The sequence below is a fragment of the Martes martes genome (genome assembly GCF_963455335.1).
Source record: "Martes martes genome assembly, chromosome: 1".
Taxonomy (NCBI): Eukaryota; Metazoa; Chordata; class Mammalia; order Carnivora; family Mustelidae; genus Martes; species Martes martes.
This window is the reverse complement of record NC_137888.1, coordinates 126,620,244-126,640,545: the sequence shown is the minus strand read 5'-3', so window position 1 is coordinate 126,640,545 and position 20,302 is coordinate 126,620,244. Positions and strand designations below refer to the sequence as shown.

At 45.1% G+C, this 20,302-nt stretch overlaps 2 protein-coding genes across 12 annotated transcripts in view; one reads left to right on the top strand and one right to left on the bottom strand.

Moving 5' to 3' along the window:
- Positions 1 to 11,027: 11,027 nt before the first annotated feature.
- Positions 11,028 to 18,374, bottom strand: ANAPC13 (anaphase promoting complex subunit 13). 7 transcript variants are annotated; one of them, XM_080798793.1, is made up of 3 exons: positions 18,264 to 18,374; positions 15,558 to 15,683; positions 11,028 to 11,211 (listed from the first exon to the last, which is right to left on the bottom strand). In XM_080798793.1, exons 2-3 carry the CDS (start codon positions 15,654 to 15,656, stop codon positions 11,086 to 11,088), a joined length of 225 nt encoding a protein of 74 aa, XP_080654919.1. In that variant the 5' UTR covers positions 15,657 to 15,683; positions 18,264 to 18,374; the 3' UTR covers positions 11,028 to 11,085. The 7 variants fall into 7 exon arrangements, with proteins under 7 accessions (XP_080654919.1, XP_080654916.1, XP_080654918.1 ...); XM_080798790.1 differs by lacking the exon at positions 18,264 to 18,374 and adding an exon at positions 18,185 to 18,239; XM_080798792.1 differs by lacking the exon at positions 18,264 to 18,374 and adding an exon at positions 17,900 to 17,953.
- CEP63 (centrosomal protein 63) overlaps positions 18,262 to 20,302 on the top strand; it is a 56,425-nt gene continuing 54,384 nt past the window's right edge. For 3 of the 5 annotated variants that reach the window (XM_080798745.1, XM_080798742.1, XM_080798743.1), the window contains exon 1: positions 18,388 to 18,723. In XM_080798745.1, coding sequence (XP_080654871.1) covers positions 18,563 to 18,723 — 161 coding nt within the window. In that variant the 5' untranslated portion in view covers positions 18,388 to 18,562. Of the gene's footprint in view, positions 18,724 to 20,302 lie in introns of all 5 variants that reach the window. The other 2 variants (XM_080798744.1, XM_080798741.1) reach the window with 1 other exon arrangement.

Sequence of the window (20,302 nt, the reverse complement as noted above, 5' to 3'; positions counted from 1 at the left end):
CTCAAAGTCTCCTTGGCAGAGTAGAAACATTCCTCCACACTGTGAAATCCGGAGCTGAGAAAGGCGCACTCCATCTCTCCACGGCCCGTCCCAGCCCCATTCCTGTGCGATGGGCATGTTCTAGGTGGTTCTGCTCAGCATCAGTTTGGGGGGGCAAGCACAGCATAATGATTTCCTCCATTTCTCTTTACCTCATTTAAGCTGAGGAATTACTTTCTTGTACCAAACATAATACCCTTGACAAACACTCCAGATGGTTCTCATTAAAATTCCAGTTCCTTTTTTTGCAATTCTTTTTTTTTCTCCATTCTCCTCACACTGTTATGTCAAAAAAAAAACACCAGGATGAGGACTGAATGAAGGGTCTTGGGGATAGCAGCTCAAGTGAATGGAATCCTTGCAAAGCCCCCTGGTGTGGCTGTGAAGGAGCTCCCAGGTCTCCTTCTTACCAATGGCCACCTCACATTCTTGGGGTTTCAGAGATATGCACTTGTCGGGGGGCATATTTGATAGTAAAGGTGCCCTTGGCCATGAACTCTCTATAGGAAGAGGGGCAGAGGGCCATCTGTGTCCCCGGCCCTGACCGTGCCGGCAGAGGGATGGGGCAGGAACATGCTGTCAATTCCAGTTAGTGCACAGAGGCCTCCAAACATTCCTCAGGACCCTGGCTTCCGGAGTCCGGAGTGGGGCGCACTTGCCCTAAGAAGTCAGTGGGAAGGTCTGCCGATGCTGTTTTGCCTTTTTAGCAGCTTTGCAAGCCACAGGATTTGCCCCCACCTCTGAAAAAATCTGCGTGCACAGGGAAAGCGTGTGTCTCCGAGGATGTGTATTTAGTGTGTTTTTATTTCCAACTTTTTATTATGAAAAGAGTTTTAATATACAGAAAAGTTGAAAGCACAGTGCAATGAATACTCATATATATCTTTCCACCTAGATTCAATATGCGTTAATTTTGTCATATTTGCTTTCCCCCTTTCTAGACAAATAGATAGATGACAGACAGATCAATCAGTTTCTATATATCTTTTGCTGAGGCATTTGAAAATTGGAATCTTGCCCCTACAGTGTTTTATAACTTTTAATTTATGTATTAATATAATTACATAATATATGACATTGTAATATGATACATTCTTATTGTAAAATGTTCAAACCTTCAGAGAATACAGATGAGAGGGTAGAAGCAACAGCCCTGCCCAAGGCGATCCTCTACCCGCCCCCCCCCAACCAAAGGGTAGTTTGGCTTGTGTCCCTCCTGACCTTTGTCTTTGTTTACCCAGATACATGAGCGTGTCAATAGAAATGTGTTTTGCTATGCGTGTTTTTAAGCACAAATGAGATCACACTATACATGCTGTTTTGTCATTTATTTTTCACTTGGAAATATGTCTGAGATCTTTCCATATTAGTGCTGGGAGCTCTGCCTCATTCCTTAATGACTGCTGAGTATTCCAAAGAATGGTTGTACCATAATTTTCTTAACTATTCCCTCTTGATGGACAATTCAGCTATGTATTGTTATTTTTCCATTACTCACAATGATGCAGTTAGTATCTGTGGAAAATGTTTTTTTCAGGACCCGGAGCAGTATTTCTCTTTGACTGATGCCTGGAAGCAGAATGTTGGGTTTGGGTTTGATACCATGCACATTTTATATTTGGGTAGATTCTGTCAAAATGCTTTTCAAAATGGTTGCATTGACTTATACACCCTCCAAAAGGGGACCCATTTTCCCCTTACCCTCAGCAACACTGAATTTGAGTCATCTTTTTGTGTTCACATTCTGATGAAAGAAATCATTTCCTTGTTGGTTTAATTTGCCTTTCTTTAATTTTTAATAAGGCTGACCATTGTGTCAGAGTTCAGCTACAGGTAACAGAAGCCACTCTGCTTAGTTTGCATAGAAAGGTAGAAAGAGAGTACAGGAATGGCTTGGTTTAAAATAGGGAATTGGGTGCTGAAAATTTTGTTAAGTCAGGTGAAAAAGTAGGACTGACTCCCAGAACTCCAGCTCAGAACCAGCCTGCCAAAGGAACCTCTCCTCCTTCCATGACAATGAAACTGGAGATTTGGGAGCCTGTGCCCAACTGCTGACTTGGGAATTGGGGAACCAGGAAGCCTCCGACACACCTAGCATCCAGGACCACACTGCCTCAACTGCATTCTAGACATCCTACATTTTGTCCACAGCACCCGCAAAGCTGGAGAGACTGCATCTAGACAGTGAGATTGCTGTTACGTTGATGCAGGGAAAAAAACAACAAAAAAATAAGGATTCCCCTGCGCCGCGCCCCCCCGCCCCTTCTGCTACCAGAGTCAGTAGATCTCTTGAGGGTACATCTGCCCAGGGGAAGCCAGGTTACATGCCAAAGCTCAACTCTAAGGAAGCCTGGGAATTGTTAGGCATTAGCTTTTTAGGCTCCAATATGCCACAAGACAAGCTACAAGGTAGTAGGCATGGAGTTGAGTGAATCAATCTGAAATATCTGCCATAATCCTATTTTCATGCTTTATATCTTTTTTTCTATGAATTGTGTGATTAGAACTATTGCCCATTTTTCATTTGGGGTGGCTCTTTTTTCTTATTACTTTATAGAAGCTTTGTAGTTTATCTGGAAAACAATCTTTTGTCTCTTATATATGTTACAACCAGTATCTAATTTTTTTTTTTTAGATTTTTATTTATTTGACAGACAGAGATCACAAGTAGGCAGAGAGGCAGGCAGAGAGAGAGGAGAAAGCAGGCTCTCCATGGAGCAGAGAGCCCAATGCGGGGCCCGATCCCAGGACCCTGGGATCATGACCTGAGCCGAAGGCAGAGGCTTTAACCCACTGAGCCACCCAGGTGCCCCTATTTTTTTTTCTTTTTAATTGACTTATTTGACAGAGAGAGGAAGAGAGAACATGCACAACAGGGGAACAGCAGGCAGAGAGAGAAAGGGAGGAGCAGGCTCTCTGCTCTGCAAACTCGATCCCAGGACCCTGGGATCGCTATCTGAGCTGAAGGCAGACACTTAACCCACTGAGCCACCCAAGTGCACCCAGCTTCTATTCTTTTAACTTATTTTGTTATATACAAAATCTTAACTATTTTTGTACTTTATGGTTCTTCAGTTTTGTAGCTTACTTAGGAAGGCCTCCCCTACCTTAAGTTTCCTAAAGTATTCAAATAAGTTTTTCTCCTAACATCTTTAAAATGTTTTTAGGTTTAATTCTTTAAACCATCTTGACTATGTGGTTTGAGGTAGGTAGACGGATCGAATGTAATTTTTTTTGTTCGTTTATCCAGAAAGAAAGCCAATTGTCTCTGCATAATTTGTTGAATGAATTTATTTTTTTGAATCCTTTACATTTGGACGCTTTTAAAAATATAGAATGACTTGGCTTTCTGTGGTGCAGGACAAGGGTAAAGCTTTAAACAAAATTAACTTACCACTTTACATTTTGGTTCTCTTTAAAATAGGGATTTGGCGTTTCCTAAAGCACAGATATGACAAGATCATTCCTCTAGTCAAAGACCTTGACTGTGTTCCCTTTTCCTTGAGACCAAGGTCTAACCTCTGTTGAGTAGTTCTCTGTTCAGCAACCCCCATGGGCCGTTCTAATATGACTTCCCTGCTTCTTCCCTAGAAGGGAGATCACATGATTTGAATTGGGTGACAAAAGCAGAAAAGATGTGTAGATATCTTTGTCAGCACTTTCTATGTAACATTGTAATAATCTATTCACAATACTTCTCTCACCTACTGGTATTTCTCAATGTGGTCACTATGGATAATTTGGACAGAACAATTCTTTTTTACAATATAGTTAAGAGCCTGGCCAACAGACCACTAAAAGCTGCAGTGTTCTCTGATGCCCTCTTTTCCATCATCCTAGTCATTGTGACCGCCAAAAAAAATTCCCACCTGTTTCCAAATGTACCGGTTCTTACTCTTGGTTGGAAGGAAGGGAGAGAGGGAGGAAGACACTAAGATTAAATGGGAAATGACAGGATATCATCACCAAAAGTCCCTTTGCCAACACTGCTTCTCATCTCTAGATGTATAAATCTAGCCTTTCAAAAGCTGTCTTTTTCCATAAAGCTTTCCTAAATCCCCTCGGCTGTAGATTATTTCTCTTCTTTTTATTTATTTATTTATTTATTTACTTATTGTTTACTTTTTTCGATGTAATGTCTGCTCCCAATGTGGGGCTCAAACTCATGACCCTGAGATCAAGAGTCACAGGCTCTACCAACTGAGCCAGCCAGGTGCCCAGATGATTCTTCTTCTGATTCCCCTCTTCCATGGCATTATTTCTCTGTCTGTTTAGCCATCCATCCACCTGTCCATCCATCCATTTGTCCATCTATCCAGTAAGTACTTAGTGAGCACTTACCGGGCACCAGGCACCCTGAGCACTTTCTTCTTAGATTACTGCCCTTGGCACAAGTGTTTTCTCTTCCTCAAGAAGTCCCGCAGTTAGACCATGTGCCGGAGTGAGCACTGGTCTGTGCCCAGGGCGGTGGGCGCAGGGACACTGTTTGAGATGCAGACAACACATGGGGAGGAAGCATGGGCAGCGATGCCGGGAGAGTGGAGGCATGATCATGGTGTGGGTGGAGGAAAACCCCCTCTGCCCTTGGGTGGTGGCCCCACGATAAACGGGATCTGAGTCACCAGGGAAGGCAGGCAGTAACTAGGATGGGTTTATACATCAACCTCCCTCACTTCCTTTGGAGTCACTTGGTTGTTTTCAAATTCTCCACCCTTTGCCGGCCCCCGCCTCCCCTCATCACATCCAGTTTGTGTGTTGTGTGTGTGTATGCGTGGACATGAGCAGCTGGCTCTAGGTAAGAAGAAAATTAGCTAAAAACAGGAAATTGTGCCATTTTTGACCTATAAAAACAGCTTTTTCATATGGTTCAGCACATTGAGTAAATGGAAATAAAAACCCAGGCTGAAACTCTTCATGAGCTAATGTGTTGACCACAGTTCTCAGCTCTGTAATTGTAGTCTCGTATCTTATTTCAATCAGAGGCTCTATTCTGAGATAGTCATGTTGCTGTAGTGTTAGCGCAAGAGAGCATGAGTTCATATAGCACTTGCCTAAAAGACGGATGAAATTTAGGCGCAGACCTGCCCTGGGATTGGGTGATAACCTTGTTTCAGTTCTCTCAACTGTCCACAAACCCTGTCTTTTGCACTTCTAGTGTTTCTCTATCTACCCTCTCACTCTGTGGGTATGATGGGCTAGCTTTCAGGTGGTGACGATGACAGAGGACTTGGTCAAGCTCAGGAAACAATTTCAGCAATGGATCTGTAGGATTTCATGAGGAACGGGAAGAGCTTTCAGGATGCCTGCTGGTCTGCCCAGCTTTTTTCCTGCCCCTTCTCCTGGATGTGCCTGCTTTTTGGATATCCCAAAGCTAGACACTTGGTGGCTTGAATTCTCATTCCCAGTTGAAGGCGTTTGCTGGATCCATGTGGTCACCGTCCGACATGGAACTCCTACAGATGGTTGCCATAGTTTTAAGGACCAGCTATATAATTTATGGGGTCCCTTGTTCAAAGATGGTTAAGAATTTCAAGACAGGCTCAGCAGGTTCTTCTGAGTCGGAGTCCTGTGTGGTTATACAGGCTGCATGTCCATGGAATGGGTCCCAGTTGGCTCAAGGGCAGAGGCCAAGGCCACTATCAGGGACCGGAAGGCCGTAAGATGTGAAGTCTACTCAAGAGACCATCCAGGTGCGCCTGGGAGGCTCAGTGGGTTAAAGCCTCTGGCTTTGGCTCAGGTCATGATTTCAGGGTCCTGAGATTGAGCTCCACATCAGGCTCTCTGCTCAGCAGGGAGCCTGCCCACCCCCCTGCCTGCCTCTCTGCCTACTTGTGATCTCTGTCAAATAAATAAATACAATCTTAAAAAAAAGAGAGAGAGACCATCCAGATATGTTTCTATGGCAGCCCCTTCCCCTTGTCCACTATTTTCCATACGAGCTCACAGACGGGGTGCAGCATGGCAAGGAAGTGGGGGAACAAATATAACTGTGGACAAAACAGGGCCAGATCAGGACAGGAGAAACAGTTTTTGTAAAGCCTAATGGATCATTCCAGGATAATGCCTAAATTCTCCAAATAACTTAACACAGACAGCTGGGAAATAGCTTAATGAGAGAGTCCCCAGGCGTGATCGTGAATATTGGTTGGGGTCAGAGTCTGTCACAATTGCTCTTTTTGGCTATCTTTGTAATCAAAGTTCTGAACTGCCCTCACCTTCCATGTGCCCTCACTTGGGCCCCTCACAAAGCACAAGCGAGGAGCCCACTAAGTAAGCCCACGAAAGGCGGCCAGCCAGAATCCCAGGGATTCACACGAACTCCTACCCAGCACTTTGGGCAACGCAGATCTGCAGAATCACTTCCAAGCCAAACACCACATTTATTCCGCATCCTCAGTTTAGTTTATCAAAAGGGCTGCATGTGATTCAGACTTTCTTAAAGGAACAGAGTGCCCCCTGCTGGGTAAATGGCATTGCCGTTAAGCTGTCCATTACCAATGCACCAAAATCTGAAAATACACCGTTAGTGAATTAACATCGTATAAGACCCAGAATCAACAATATGACTCATAGTGATAAAGTTGTTAGTTATAGGAATTATATATGGACTTGGTGATAAGTTGATTTTTTACATATTTCATGACTCCTGAGCTCCTAACAATTTTTTTTAGATCTTTATCTCAATTATGGAAAGGAGGAAAACATTTTGTATATGTGCTGCCGAAGCGAGCACAGGAGGAAAACATTTTGAAGTACTCCATGTTCCAGTAGGATTTCCCACTCATTTCAGAGAGGAGTGGCCACAGAAGATCTCACAGGGGAGGAGGCTGCATGATCCAAGGAGAGGACATGGGTTTGGAGATCAGCCAGACTAGGTTGCTAGAGTGGTTTCAGCTTGGAACAAATTGTTCGATTTTGAGTTACCATTTTGTGATCACAAGGACAATAACATCCACCTTCAAAAGTGGATGTGAGGGCTAGAGATTCTGTGCCTGAAGCGCTCAGAAGTGCTCAGTTAACTGTGGGTGTCCTTGTTACTGTTACTCTATTATTATGAAGTGGGTCTAATTGGGCTTCAAAGGATCTGCTGCTTCCAGACACAGAGCCTACCTTCCCAGGGGGCAGGGGCTCCATCTGGCTCAGAGAATTTGCCCCTGGGTCACAAGGGCAGTGCTCACACTGGGCACTCCACTTTCTTTTGAACCCCACAACCACACTCTGGGTGCTGGCTTTGTGATATACACCTCTCACTGGGCCCATGTGGACAATTCTCCCTGTAAGAGATCCCTCCGGTCCCTCTAATTCCACATCTGTCTTGTCAGCTCACCACCTTCATCTCTCTCTTGAGCCAGTGCAAAAGCTCTTCTGTCGTTCCACCTCTGGTCTTAGCTGCTCAAACCCAGAGTAACTTCTGCTTGATAAAATGAGATCCGGTTGGGGCCACTCCCCTAGCTCCCCCAGTTTACCTGCCTGCCTTGCTTGTAATTCCAGTCTTACCCCTGGGCTTTATGCAATTTGCTCTCCCTGCCATCGATCCTCAGCCCCCAGATTCCTCCCCTGGCTACTCCTTCCCATCCTCCAGGTTTTGGCTCAGACACTCAAGGTGGGTACGAGAAATAGCACACTTTCTTATTTTCTTCAAAGCAAATTGAATTTTTTTTGGCCTCATTCTGCTGTGCTGCAGCAGAAATTAAATCTGTGGCCACTAGGGTGTTTCTTCCTTTTAGGGTCTCACAGTTGTTTGGGATGTTCATGAGTGATCTCAAAAGTGAGCGAGGACCTCTGTTCTTCAGCTCATCTGGGTCACGGCTGCTATCCTCAAGGCCATTTCTGAGGGGCTCCGGAAGGAGGGGGCTCCAATGCTTGGGAGTCCTTGCCTAGGCTGGAAAACACCCCCAAAACACGAGCCTCTGAAGCTCATCTCACTGGGTACCACCAGCAACTGGGGCACAGCTTTCCACTACTTTTGAAGCTCCTCTCTCCTTTCCTCCCTTGCTTCCCAAGCAAGGGCTAGGGTTGTTTTTTATTTTTATTTTTTATTTATTTATTTTCTTTTAAAAGACTTTATTTATTTATTTGACAGAGAGAGAGAGAGAGAGAGAGAGAGATCACAAGTAGGCAGAGAGAGGGGGGTAAGCAGGCTCCCTGCTGAGCAGAAAGCCTGATGCGGGGCTTGATCCCGGGACCCTGAGATCATGAACCGAGCTGAAGGCAGAGGCTTAACCCACTGAGCCACCCAGGCGCCCATAGGGTTGTTTTTTAATTCATCTGTTCCCTATTGGGAACAAGAAGCTCAAAGGACCTAACCACTTACTTGGAGGAGGAAAAATTTAATAAACAAAATTACTATTTGAAGTTATGTGCTAGAAGTCTTGTTATAACATCTCACCATGATCATCCAGTCTAAGTCAGGTCTCCCAGACCCACTCTCTACACCCTGTGCTATAGGGCCGCACTGCAGGGGCCCAGTGTGGTCTGTCCATACACGCATCCTCTGACTACTGGCTCTGTGTTGGCTACCAAGAGTTCATGGTCACACTGTCTTCTAGGTAGCCTTGAACCCTGGCAATGCCTGCAGTATGTCTTCCCAGGGGACAGCGGGAGGGGCAGAACCAATGACTGGGCATTGCACACTGGATACAAAGGCCTAGCCACTTGCCTCCAGCTGGGGAAACGTGGTGACCTCACATTCCTAGAACCCATGGAACCTGGCTCTTGACTTCAGCTTGGCGCTCTTTGCTCAGCCTCCTCCTCTGCTCTAGTCTGTTTCCCTCACAGGCTCCCCCTGAGAGCACAACCTCAATAAATCCCTTACACAAGAGACTCTGCCTCAGGCTTTGCTTTCAGGTACCCAACCTAAGTGACAGCCTATTATTTCCCTTCCCCACACATGTCACAATTTAAAATCATAGATGTGAAGAACTATTGGCTTGATGCTTGTTTCCCCCACTAAACAAAGGCAGATGTACTTCTGTTCACTGCTGTACTCCCAACACCAAGGGAGATGGCTTTTACGAAAGGCGATGCATTGAACTGGACACTGCACAAGCACAGCCTCTCAAACCTCGCTCTGCAGACTTCCCTCTTGGGTGCTGTGCGACATTTGCTTGAAAAGCTGCCTAGCATCTCTTGGGGCCATCATCCTCAAGCCAGTCTTAGATTCCCAAGCCGCAGTGGACAGTGTGGCCCAGGTTTGATCACCTCATTCCTGACACAGTGAGCTGGGTTTGGGCACCACATCACAGGTCAAACTTGGCGTGGGGGGACCATTCTTTGATGAGGGTGTAAGCCAAGCAGATACATCAACAGCTCTCTATCTTTATAGGCATCATACTGTGATTCAGTGAAAATCAAGACAGCTTTCACATTTTACTGGTCTACCTATATCCCCAGGAAAGGCTGGATTCATATGAACATGCCCTAGATTCCTTGATGTCAGTGTCTTAGCTGTTACATACCTCAAGACTAGTTACAGTAAAACCCTTATTTAATTAGAATGTGTAGGACCCATGGCATTCTAGGTACTTTCATTTTTTGAAAAACCGTTTTCTCGTAATATACATTTTTCCTGAACATTAGACCCCTCTTTTCTACTGAGTCGTCTATCTTTTGTTATTGAGGGACTGGTGACTTGGGGTCTTTATTCTGAGATGACTGACTTGTAGCCAAGACATGATGCACAGGGAGATCAGCCTGCATGTGTCTGGATTACAGGAGTTGCTACAACCCCATTTCCGATTGAAAACCTAAAATCAGCCCATTTGTGATATATTTCTTCCTAAAAGCTAGGTAAACAAAAAGGCCCCTAAAAAAGAAGAGGGGTGCCTGGGTTCAGTCAGTTGGGTGTCTGCCTTCGACTCCTGTCATGATGCCAGGGTCCTGGGATGGAGCCCAGTGTTAGACTTCCTGCTCAGCAGGGAGTCCACTTCTCCCTCTTCCTCTGCCCACCCCCCTTCAGGTGCACATGCTCTCTCAAATAAAATCCTAAAAAACAAAACAAAACAAAATACAGAAGAGACACTTCAGCGATTCAGTCTTTCTCGTTTTTGAATGAGGGATACAGAAATATAAGTCAGGGCCTCTTCCCACAGTTCACAACCTAGGTAAGAAAACGTCGAGAGGCAGAAGATTCCAGGAGATAAATGTCCATGTTTTCAAAATAGGAGTTTTTTTTTTAAAGATTTATTTTTGAGAGAGCGGGAGAGAGAGAGTGAGCAGAGGGCAAGAGAAATCTCAAGCAGGTTCCCTGCTGAGCGTGGAGCCCAACCTGGGGTTCCATCCCAGGACCCCGAGATCATAACCTGAGCTGAAATCAAGAGTCGGATGCTGAACCGACTGAGCCACCCAGGTGCCCCTCAAAATACAAGTTCTTATATAAATGTATAACTGAATATGGGCTTCATGGTGTTTCCGTTGTATCTGAAAGGAGTGTGAAAATACAAAATCTTGTTACTGAATAAAACTAGTGATCCAGATAGCCAAAGGTCCTTTCCAATGGCACCTAATTAACTTGTACAGAGCAGAAGTACCTGTCAGATAACCTTTAATCCGTGAATTTATCCAAATTTTGAAAATGTCACAGGGGATCTGAGGAATTCCAACAATCCCAGATATCCATCCTACTGTCAGGGGCTCTACACCACTGTTCAGAGGGAGGCATGTGAGAAGTTAACAGTCCCCTCACACCTGGCTCCTCTGTCTTTGCCCGTCCCTCTCATCTCTTCAGTCACCTATGTCATGGGACACAACTCTGACAGTAAAACAAAATCAGAGTGAAAGGCAAATGTTGAACCAGTCATGTTCAAACACAAGCTAGTGAATGAAGAACTTTTGGTTCAAAGGGCCAAATATTCTGCATTCCTGAGAAATCTTAACCGGTTTCTCATTCTGGTGTTTTCACACTGCATTTTGTTGTCACAAAAACTAGTTGGGTGTATATTTTTTAGTGTAGATTTATCATGTCAAGATCTGAATGAGGAGACAGAAAGAAAACATTTTGTATCTATGTATTTTTCAAAAATCTGTCCATGAGAAAGGAGCCAGGTGTTAGTTTCCTACAGGGGGAACATTCTCATGGAGATACTGTAAGGCCAAGTCAGTCCACTTCATTTCTTGTTCTTTAACAGATTCTGTGGTGCCACCGTTGTCCTGTTCAGGTTCAGGAAGCTCATTCTGCAAAGGTACAACTGACATTCAGAATGCTGGTACACTCTGCATTAAGAAACCCCTTCAAACTCAAGAGCACTTAGAAATCAAACCTCTGAGTCTTAGAAACAGGCAGCAAAACTGACAGAAATCTATCCTAAAGAAAGAACTAGGATGAAGACGGACCTTTTATCTCCTCTTGGGCAATCAGAGGAAAGAGCAGCCATCACCTCAGAGGACAGCTGTGAAACTAAATGGGGTAACTGAGATGGAGTGCTCACCCCTGTGGGCAGTCATCTGATGCTCAAGGAACGGCTGCTCTTACTACTAGAGGCTGGGCTCACCGACAAGACCCAATACTAAGTCCTTTTTTGGGAGGCTGCTTTCATTGAATACCACATTTGCTGGAATATTCTTATTCCAGCAAGATATATGCTTACTCTTAAGAAGCATAATATGAATAAGAATATGCTTATTCTTAAGCATAAGAAATGTATTTTAACAAACTATCCCGTGCCCATCAGGCCTATGTTCTTACGGAGGTGGGTGGTGAGGGCTGAAAATGTAACATACTAGGTAAGGTGTCACCCTAGTGATGGAGCACAGCAACACAAACCCTGGCAAATGACCGGTTCCTCCCCTGCTAGCATCTGTCTTAGAATGGTAAGCCATGGACCACACTTACTAGGGAATGTGACATACAGTGTTTCTTTCAGCTTGAGCTTGAATTTACATAGAACATTCTGTGAGTTTAAGGTGTACCACACGATGATCTGACATACATACTATGAAGTGATTATCAGGATAGGGCTAGTTAACACACCCGTCACCTCATATAGTTAACTATGTTTTTATGTGTGTGGTAAGAACTTTTGGTAGTTTCCTTATATTTTAAATTTAAATTTCTTATTACCAGGAGTCTGCTTGTACTGGAGTTTACTGACACCAATATATTTCTTTTCAATTATTTCAATTTATACTTTTTTGGGGGGCAACAAACTGTTATTCAATATTGAGACTTTCAATTTCCCACTGATTCCAATTCGCAGCACATGAATGTTTTTCTCTTTCAAAAATATGCTCAATATATATAAAGTGACTTACAATATGTACGAATGTATCTGAACACATGTTGTTCTGAGCACACATGTTGTTTTATAAACATAATATTGAGACTCAAACATATTTGTATGAATTACAAAGAACTATCATTTACTGTAGAGCAATCATACATTCAAACCTAAAGAGTAAGTTTGGTTCCAATAATTATTTATAGCTCACAAAGCACAAACAAGCCCTTGGTTAGGGAATTATTTAATTGACAGACAAGTAACTTAATTACATCTCATCTGTGGTATAGGTTCTTTTTTTTTTTTAAGATTTTATTTATTTTGAGAGAGTTAAGGCTAGGGTTAAGGTTAGAGAGAGAGAGAGAGAGAGAGAGCGCATGTGTGTGTGTGTGCACCCAAGCAGACTCTGAGTGCACTAAGCCCAGAGCCCAATGCTGGAATCGATCCCAGGACCAAAAGATAATGACCTAAGCTAAAACCAAGGGTTAGATACTCAACCAACTGAGCCACCCAGGCACCCCTCTGTGGTATAACTTTTTTTTTTTTTGAAGATTTTTATTTATTTATTTATTTGACAGAGTGAGAGATCACAAGTAGGCAGAGAGGCAGGCAGAGGGAGAGGGGGAAGTAGGCTCCCCGCTGAGCAGAGAGCCTAATGCGGGGCTCGATCCCAGGACCCTGAGATCATGACCTGAGCCGAAGGCAGAGGCTTTAACCCACTGAGCCACCCAGGCGCCCCTGTAGTATAACTTCTAAAACAGTATCTTTCATTTGGTCACTACTGTCTCTTACACTGAATGCCAAGATGAAAAAATGTGTACGTGCTTTGAAACCAACACAAAGTATCAAAACTATCATAAACACAACTATCAATTATGGCTTATTGCAAATTGGCCTCAATTCCTGGCAGCTACTCCCATGAAAAGGCAGAGTCTTATTTCCCCAATTTCAGATTGGGACTGAGTGACTTGCCTTGGCTAGCAGAGAGCAGCCACAGTGTCCTTGGGCCCATTCTTGGCTAAGCTCTGTGAAGCCTCATAGTCCTCCTCTTGCTGTTCTTGGAACCCTGAGATGGCTAGGTGCAGTCTAGGCTAGTCTGCTGGATAATGAGGCTTTGACTTCATCATCCCAGCTGACCTGTTACCTACCAGATGTGTGAAAAGTCTCCTCATCCCCCAGCCTCCAGCTGGCCTGCCGACTGACTGCAGAACACCAGCAAGTCCAGCAGGGATCAGCTGAGCTGGAAAGACTGGAAGACCCTCTCAGCTGAGACACAAAATCATGAGATAAACAGCTATTGTTTGAAGTCACTCTGTTTGGGGGAGATCTGTTAGGCAGCAACAAAAGCTAACCAGTGCACATTCCCTGAGAGTCATGAGACAGGAAAAGACACAGAATAACAAGAAGGCCAGGCTACACCCTGGAAACTTCCTTCTCCCTCAACCCCTTCCACAGAAGTGGTCCCCAAATCCTGCCACATGCCTGCAATATTCAGCAGTTCCCCTCCACCTACGTGCTTTTGTTCAGGTTCTCCTCCCCATACTACTGCGATCACTTCCTCACTGGTCTCTCTGCCCTGTCACTTGCCCCTTTCTCCATGGCACACATTCCCTAACAATTCCCTTCTGAACTAACATTCTAAAACTCAAATTTGAGTGTGGCAGATTTCTATTTTGAAAACCACTCATTCCTGGTTATCCTCAGAATGAAGTCTAAGCATGGCGTCATATACTCCTCTCAAAATTTGGTCCAAGCCCATCTTTTCTGCCTACCTTAGATGATAAATATAGTCTCTGTCCACAATGAATGTCTCACCATCTCCCAAAGCCTTTCAAAACTCTGAGCCTGTGCACATCTGTCCCCTCTGTTGAGAGTGCCCTTGTCTACCCCCACTACATTTCTGGCCCTCCCTTATGGCTGGCTTAAATATTACATTCTCTCTGAAGCCTTTCCTGATGCTCAACAGGCATCAGCCACCTCCTATCCTACGTAGCTATGCACAACCTGGCTTATAACATTTATTACTATAATTACTTATTCCTATGTGTTGTCTCTCTAGATCCCCAAGGGCAGGAATTGTGCCTGCCAAGTGAAAAAACAAACGAAAGTTTGCAAGACAGGATCTGGAGCCTTCACACAGACCTAAGTGTGAAGTCCAACTTATCAGCTATCCAGCTTTGCACAAGTTCCCTCTCTGATTCTATTCCCTATTCTATTCCTCTATTCGGCTCAGGTCATGATCCCAGGGTCCTGGGATCGAGCCCCACATTAGGCTCTCTGCTCAGCGGGGAGCCTGCTTCTCCCTCTCTCTCTGCCTGCCTCTCTGCCTACTTGTGATCTCTGTCTGTCAAAAAAAAAAAAAAAAAAAAAAATTCAATCTCAGTCCATGGCATAAAACTGGTATTGAGTAAGTGGCAGCTAGAATTCTCATTGTGCACTCCCTTTTCACTATTTTTCTAAACTTAAACTAAGCTGTGACCTATTATCTGATATGTGTATTATTCACTGAGCATAATATCATCTTTTAGTCTTAAATGAAAATGTGGGTGAGCGGAATTTTATTTCTCCGTAGGCAGCAGCAGTCTACTTGGAAGGTGCATTTTATTAATAGCTCTTCTCAGGGCACTTGGCATGCTCTGAAGATAAACAATCCCTGGAGTCTGTTCTCTGTGTTTTTTGTTAGGCCTCTATGACATAAATAGGATTTAAAATAAGAATTAATGCACAACTTTTAGATGATTTATTATGGGAGGGTCAAGAAATTCCCTGCAGGAGTGTTCTCTAGAGATCGGGAAAGAAGAGAGTGTCCCAAGACCTGTTTGGTCTAAATCCAAGAGAAAACCCAGCTGTCTTCCAAACTAGTTTTCCAGGGAAACTAGGATAGGTGTGTGTTTCGAGAATATGTCTCTAAAAATAGCAAATGATCAATCACAGGTAGACAAGTAAGAAATATAGTGTAAATGCCATTGCTTCTTGTTCCTCTCTATCTTTTGTACACTGAACTCTCATCGTCTGGTTTACTAGCTTTGGTGTGGCAGACAGAACATGGCTCAGAACTCTTGAGTCCAGTCCTGGCATGACCCCTGTTTTTCTCTTCCTCATATCAACTCCTCATATCAACTCTCTGAACTACAGTTCTCTTCAAATAAAAAGTCAAACTATCCAGTGTCTTCTAGAGTTACAGGAATCCACATCATTGTGGATTTCTTTGCCCTACTAGTTTGTCCACTGACATCCTACTTCTAGTAGGGTTCACCAGTTCGTATCTTTAACCCACCATCCTTGGCACAAACTATAGCCTACCAGTGGTATTGCAACATCCTCATATGGCAGCTTGTCTTCTCGCCAAGCATCGTCAATCAAATCCAAGATCCTTCCATCTCTCTGTACCTCACTGTCCATTCTTCCGCAGCTTTGATCTTGTCAGATCTGTAAGTCAAAGAGATTATTTCTTAAGCATGAAGACTGAGGAGGTGATGTAATCGAGCATCAAGCTTCCCCAGGCTTTTTAGCCTGCATGTATCTTTTGGTATAACATCACCCTGGGAAACAGGAAAGACTCATCTTCTCGTCTGAGTCAGGTGACAGTCTAGTTCTAAGATCCCAGTCTCTCCCTACTGCCCATTCCCTTCCCCCAACCCATGGATGCTTTATAGCACATACAGGACAGACAGCAGACATAGCCTAGTTGACAGACCAGTGTCACAGTGTGACAGAAGCCTTGTGTACAAGGCCACAGTGTATCTAGAATATAGTTTTTCTCTCCTAATTTGCATATTCACCTTTCCCTGTTCAGAATGCCTTCAATGAATCCCTAATTAATAACCAAGTCTCCTCTCTGTCCCCGTTAGCCTTTCCCTGCACTATGTTTTACTAAAAAGTCTCTACCTGCCTCAGCTTTAATATTAGCATTCCTAGGCACAGGAGCTAAATGAACGTATTAAGATACTGAACTGGGCTATGCGAAGTGACCAACTACAGAGCTGACAGAAATCCTCAGCTGAACTTTTAAAAGAAACTGTCTTTCTTAAAATAGTGCCCAATCCAAGTTCTGAAAGGAGCACCTGAACAGCAGCAGCACGACCCTCTGCTGCTCATTTTTGCTTCCCTTTGGGGTTCTTTCCTCTTTTAATGCTGTACTCCCTTCAATGTCTGGACCAAGTGGTCAAGATGTTACTTAGCTCCTTGGCCATGACTGACTATTTTTTCTCCTAAACATCTGCAGCCTACCTCTGGATTCCCTGTTTCCTAGTGTGGGCTCTGCTGCTCCATCATAGGTTCACTCTACTGTGTTCCCTGCGACAAAGCAGTCATCCTGATGGTCTGGAAGCCAGTGGCACCAAAGGCACTCCCAGTCACTCCTAGTTTCTGAGGCTAGGAACATTCATAAAAGGAACAATATTTAGGGGTGGACTCCAACTCCTTCATACAGGCCTATGCTTGGCTCCAGTAGTATGATTGCATAATAGCCCTAATGCCTGGGTAATAATTATTACAGGTTGGGGATGGATAAGAGTTTTTAACCCCACGGTAAAGAGCCAGGCAAAACTGAAGCAGAAGGTGCCCAGCTATTTTGGCTACCAGTGAAACAGTTGAAGTCTTGATGTTTCACTCAAGAATTAATCCAGTACTACCCCATGGATAACTCAAAACAAGTATAAGGATATTGTCTTTAGGAAATGTACACACAGTTCCAGTTATATTTTTGGAATTCCTGTCCCACAAGAGCCCTTTTTCCTGCTGCCAGTCCTGTGCTGCTGCTCTGTCCCCTGCGGTACCCTCCTCATTTTTCCAGTTGATCAGAACTAGCTAATTCTCCCAGTCATACACAGACTCCACCTTTCTGTCATGTTTTTTCAAGCCTCAGTGAGCATTTGGCCCTTAAACGTTTCCTTCTTGTCTTTATGATCCACCTAACAAGTCAGGTAGTCTTTGTAACAGATTTCTCAGGTATCAGTGCCTACAATTATTATGTGTAAATATTGCAGACTCTTTCCCAAAGATGTGCTTTTGCAGCACATCCTTCCCAAATTTGGCCTCAATCTTTTCTCACCGTCCCTCTTCCAAACACCACTAACCCTGCCATACTTTCCAGCCTTTGCACTTAAAACCCTTTTTCCTCCTCAGTAACGCTTATTTTCCTTGCAAACTCAACACTGGTGTCAGCTCATCTGGTCAACATCTCATTTCCAGAGTCGGGCACTAAGGTGCCTTCACTCTTCAGGGGCTGGCAGCGTGGAAAGCATCAAGACAGCCAATGTCCAGGACACAGCCACTGTCCAAAACACCTGCCACACTCGACAGAATGAAACACTACTACCTTCCTGAGCAAACTTCTCTTAACACATGTAACAGTTCCAATGCCTAGAACGCTCGTTACAATTCCTTTGTTTCCAGCTAAACTCCAGTCTAAAAAATTTGGCTCCCAGGTCGTCTCCTGCAGGAGGTCTGCTCCTAGACCCAGGGGGAGTACGGTACCCGTCCTTCCTGGAGTTCCTTAGCTCCCTGGGCGCAGCGAATGGTCCCAACTGGGAGCTTGTCAAACTGTCCGTTACATGGTTTTCCCAAACCCGCGGCACGTGTCACCTCACTCCTGTGCTCTGCAGTTCTACAAACGTATAGTCACATGAATTAAACGGGACAACCTTCTATCTAGCTAGAATTGACCCTCGCAGGCCACCACCATCCGTAGACAGGCGTGGGCCCGCCCCCATCCCGACTTCCGGCTGGATCTACCAAATGTGGAAGCGGGGGAGGTCCAGAACTGCCCCGCCAGTGCCCTTCCACCCTCCATGGCGTGCGGAAAGGAAAGTGTGAAGATGAAGTGAGATTTCGGCCTCAACTGAAGGAAGGTTGGAAAGGGCGACGCTAAGGAACCCACGCGTCCCCGTCCCTCCAAAACCAAGACTCGGGGTACGGGAAAACCTTACCCGCGCCGGACCCAGCGCCGCACCCGCTTCCACACAGCCCCTCCCCCTCTGCCTCACGTGACCCGCGCGCCTTTCTCACCGATCCCCGGATGTGGGTGAGCCCATAGGCTTGTACGGAGGGGAGGCCTGGGAGGACGCTTCTTCAATTCGAAGTGAGGGGGCGGTGGGCGGAACGAACGTGGCGACGCCGAAGGCTGGACGTCGGGTCGGCGGTGACGCGCGTGCGCGCCCCCGGCCGGAGGTAACGGCGGGAAGTCTCGGGGGCGCGCTCGCGCGGTTCTAGTAACCGCATGGGCGCCCGGTGGATAGGCGAGGGGCGGGCGTGTCCTGGTTCGGAGGCAGCCCTGGCTGCGGTGGCGCCGCGGGCTGCGCGGCCGTATGGCCCGGGGCCGGCCTCCGCAGCAGCCCGCTGGCCACCAGGCCCGCCCTCGCCGGCCCGGGTACGCTGCGGCGCCGGGCCCGTCGGCCTCCCCGCGTACGCCCTGCGGAACCGCGAAGGCGGATATGGCCTTGCCCGGCGCGCCGTCCCGGCCAGCCAGGTGGTCAGCCCCTCCCCAGAGGCCGGGCCGGCGGGAGGGCGGCGGGGGGTGCGAGCAGCTGCCGCCGAGTCCACGTCTACCGCGGCGGAGCCAGCTGCGGGCCGCTCTTCCTTTGCAGAGGAGGGACCCCCGGCACAGCCCTCCCGCCTAGGCTGCCTTATCTGGTTAGCTTCCCAGCATTGTTGTGACTTAGGCCATTGACTGCACGTGATGCCGGTTCACTTATGGGGGGGATTTTAGCAAGTCTTAAAAAGTGAGTTAATGTTAGTACAGGAGGTACGGAAATGTGGCAGAAGTCTTGAAGGACTGAAGAAGTTGAGAAGCCCTGAGTTTACAGATTGCTCCATACAAATCAGGGGTGGGAGATAAATGATAGGTTGAGGACTTAAAAGGGACAGTTCCTTAGGGGCACTTTAACCGTGAAGATGTTTGAGGACGGTAAATCTAGGCTCAGTGTTTTTCTTACATTCCTTACAACATCAGAGTAAAATTGAGTCTGCTGTCAATGACTGGTCTTCATTAACATTTAGGGTACCCTTATGTGCATGAAATAGTTTTCATTGAGCCTTACATCCAATTTCTTCAATTTCATTCCTTTATTAAAACAATATTGTAGGGTAGGTACACTGCTGTTACAGAGTTCCCCTCATACTTGCGTTCCACTTTATAGATGTGAAGAGGAAGTCATAATAAGGATCATCAACTACATATTACTTTCAAATATTTACATATACTTAATCATAGCTGTAGCTTAATGGTATAACAAAATACATGTATTTTCTTACTTGAAATGCAGTGCCGCCTTTAGATTGTGCAACTTCTTGCCCTTTGACTATGTCACTATCCGTGATCAGTATAGTAAAAATGAAATTAAAATGGGTTAGAGATTCGTAAACATTTATTAGACATTCACACTGCCCTTAAAAATGTATGTAGATTCAGGTTTTTAAAAACTATTTCTAATAATTGCATATGTTAGTTGTACTGTGCCATTTTCCTCCCATTAGAAGGTAGAGGACCTTTGCTTTGTCCTTCCCTTTCTCATTTATGTAGTAGTGGTAGCTCGCTGGGACAGCATCCGTAATCCACTCTGATATATCAGAGTTGCCTACTTAACCTTTTGAGCCACCCAGGTGCCTCCAGAGTTACCTACTTTAAAAAAAAGTCAGCTTGATTTGAAATTCATCTGAAGCTAACATGAACAGAGGTTGCAGGGATTGAATTTATTTTTAGGTTGTTTCTTTATTTCCTCTGAAAGCTAAATTTGCTTTTCTGATTTTATAAAAGTGGATTACTGTCATCACACCTATGAAAATTTGTAAGAATTCCATGTCAGTATTCAGTCTGGGTTCAGATTTCCCCATCTGTCCCTTTTAAATGACCTTTTACAGTTAGCTCCCTTAGATCAAAATCCCATAGAGGTCCACATGTTGTATTTGGTTGATACATTGTTTAAATCTTTTTTAATAGGGCAGTTCCCTTGTGTCCCTTTTCCCCCTCAGTATTCTAGATTTAGAATCTAGATTCTAGATCTAGATTAAAAGGACGGCATGACATCCTTTCAACAAGTACATCTTTC

Bases quoted from the DNA above. Each gene is read 5' to 3' on its own strand.
- ANAPC13 (XM_080798793.1), bottom strand. From the start codon at position 15,656: ATGGACAGTGAGGTACAGAGAGATGGAAGGATCTTGGATTTGATTGAC. The intron at 11,212-15,557 runs GTAGGCTATAGT...GTACCTTTGCAG, and splicing joins AGGATGTTGCAATACCACTG to AATGAGCTTCCTGAACCTGA.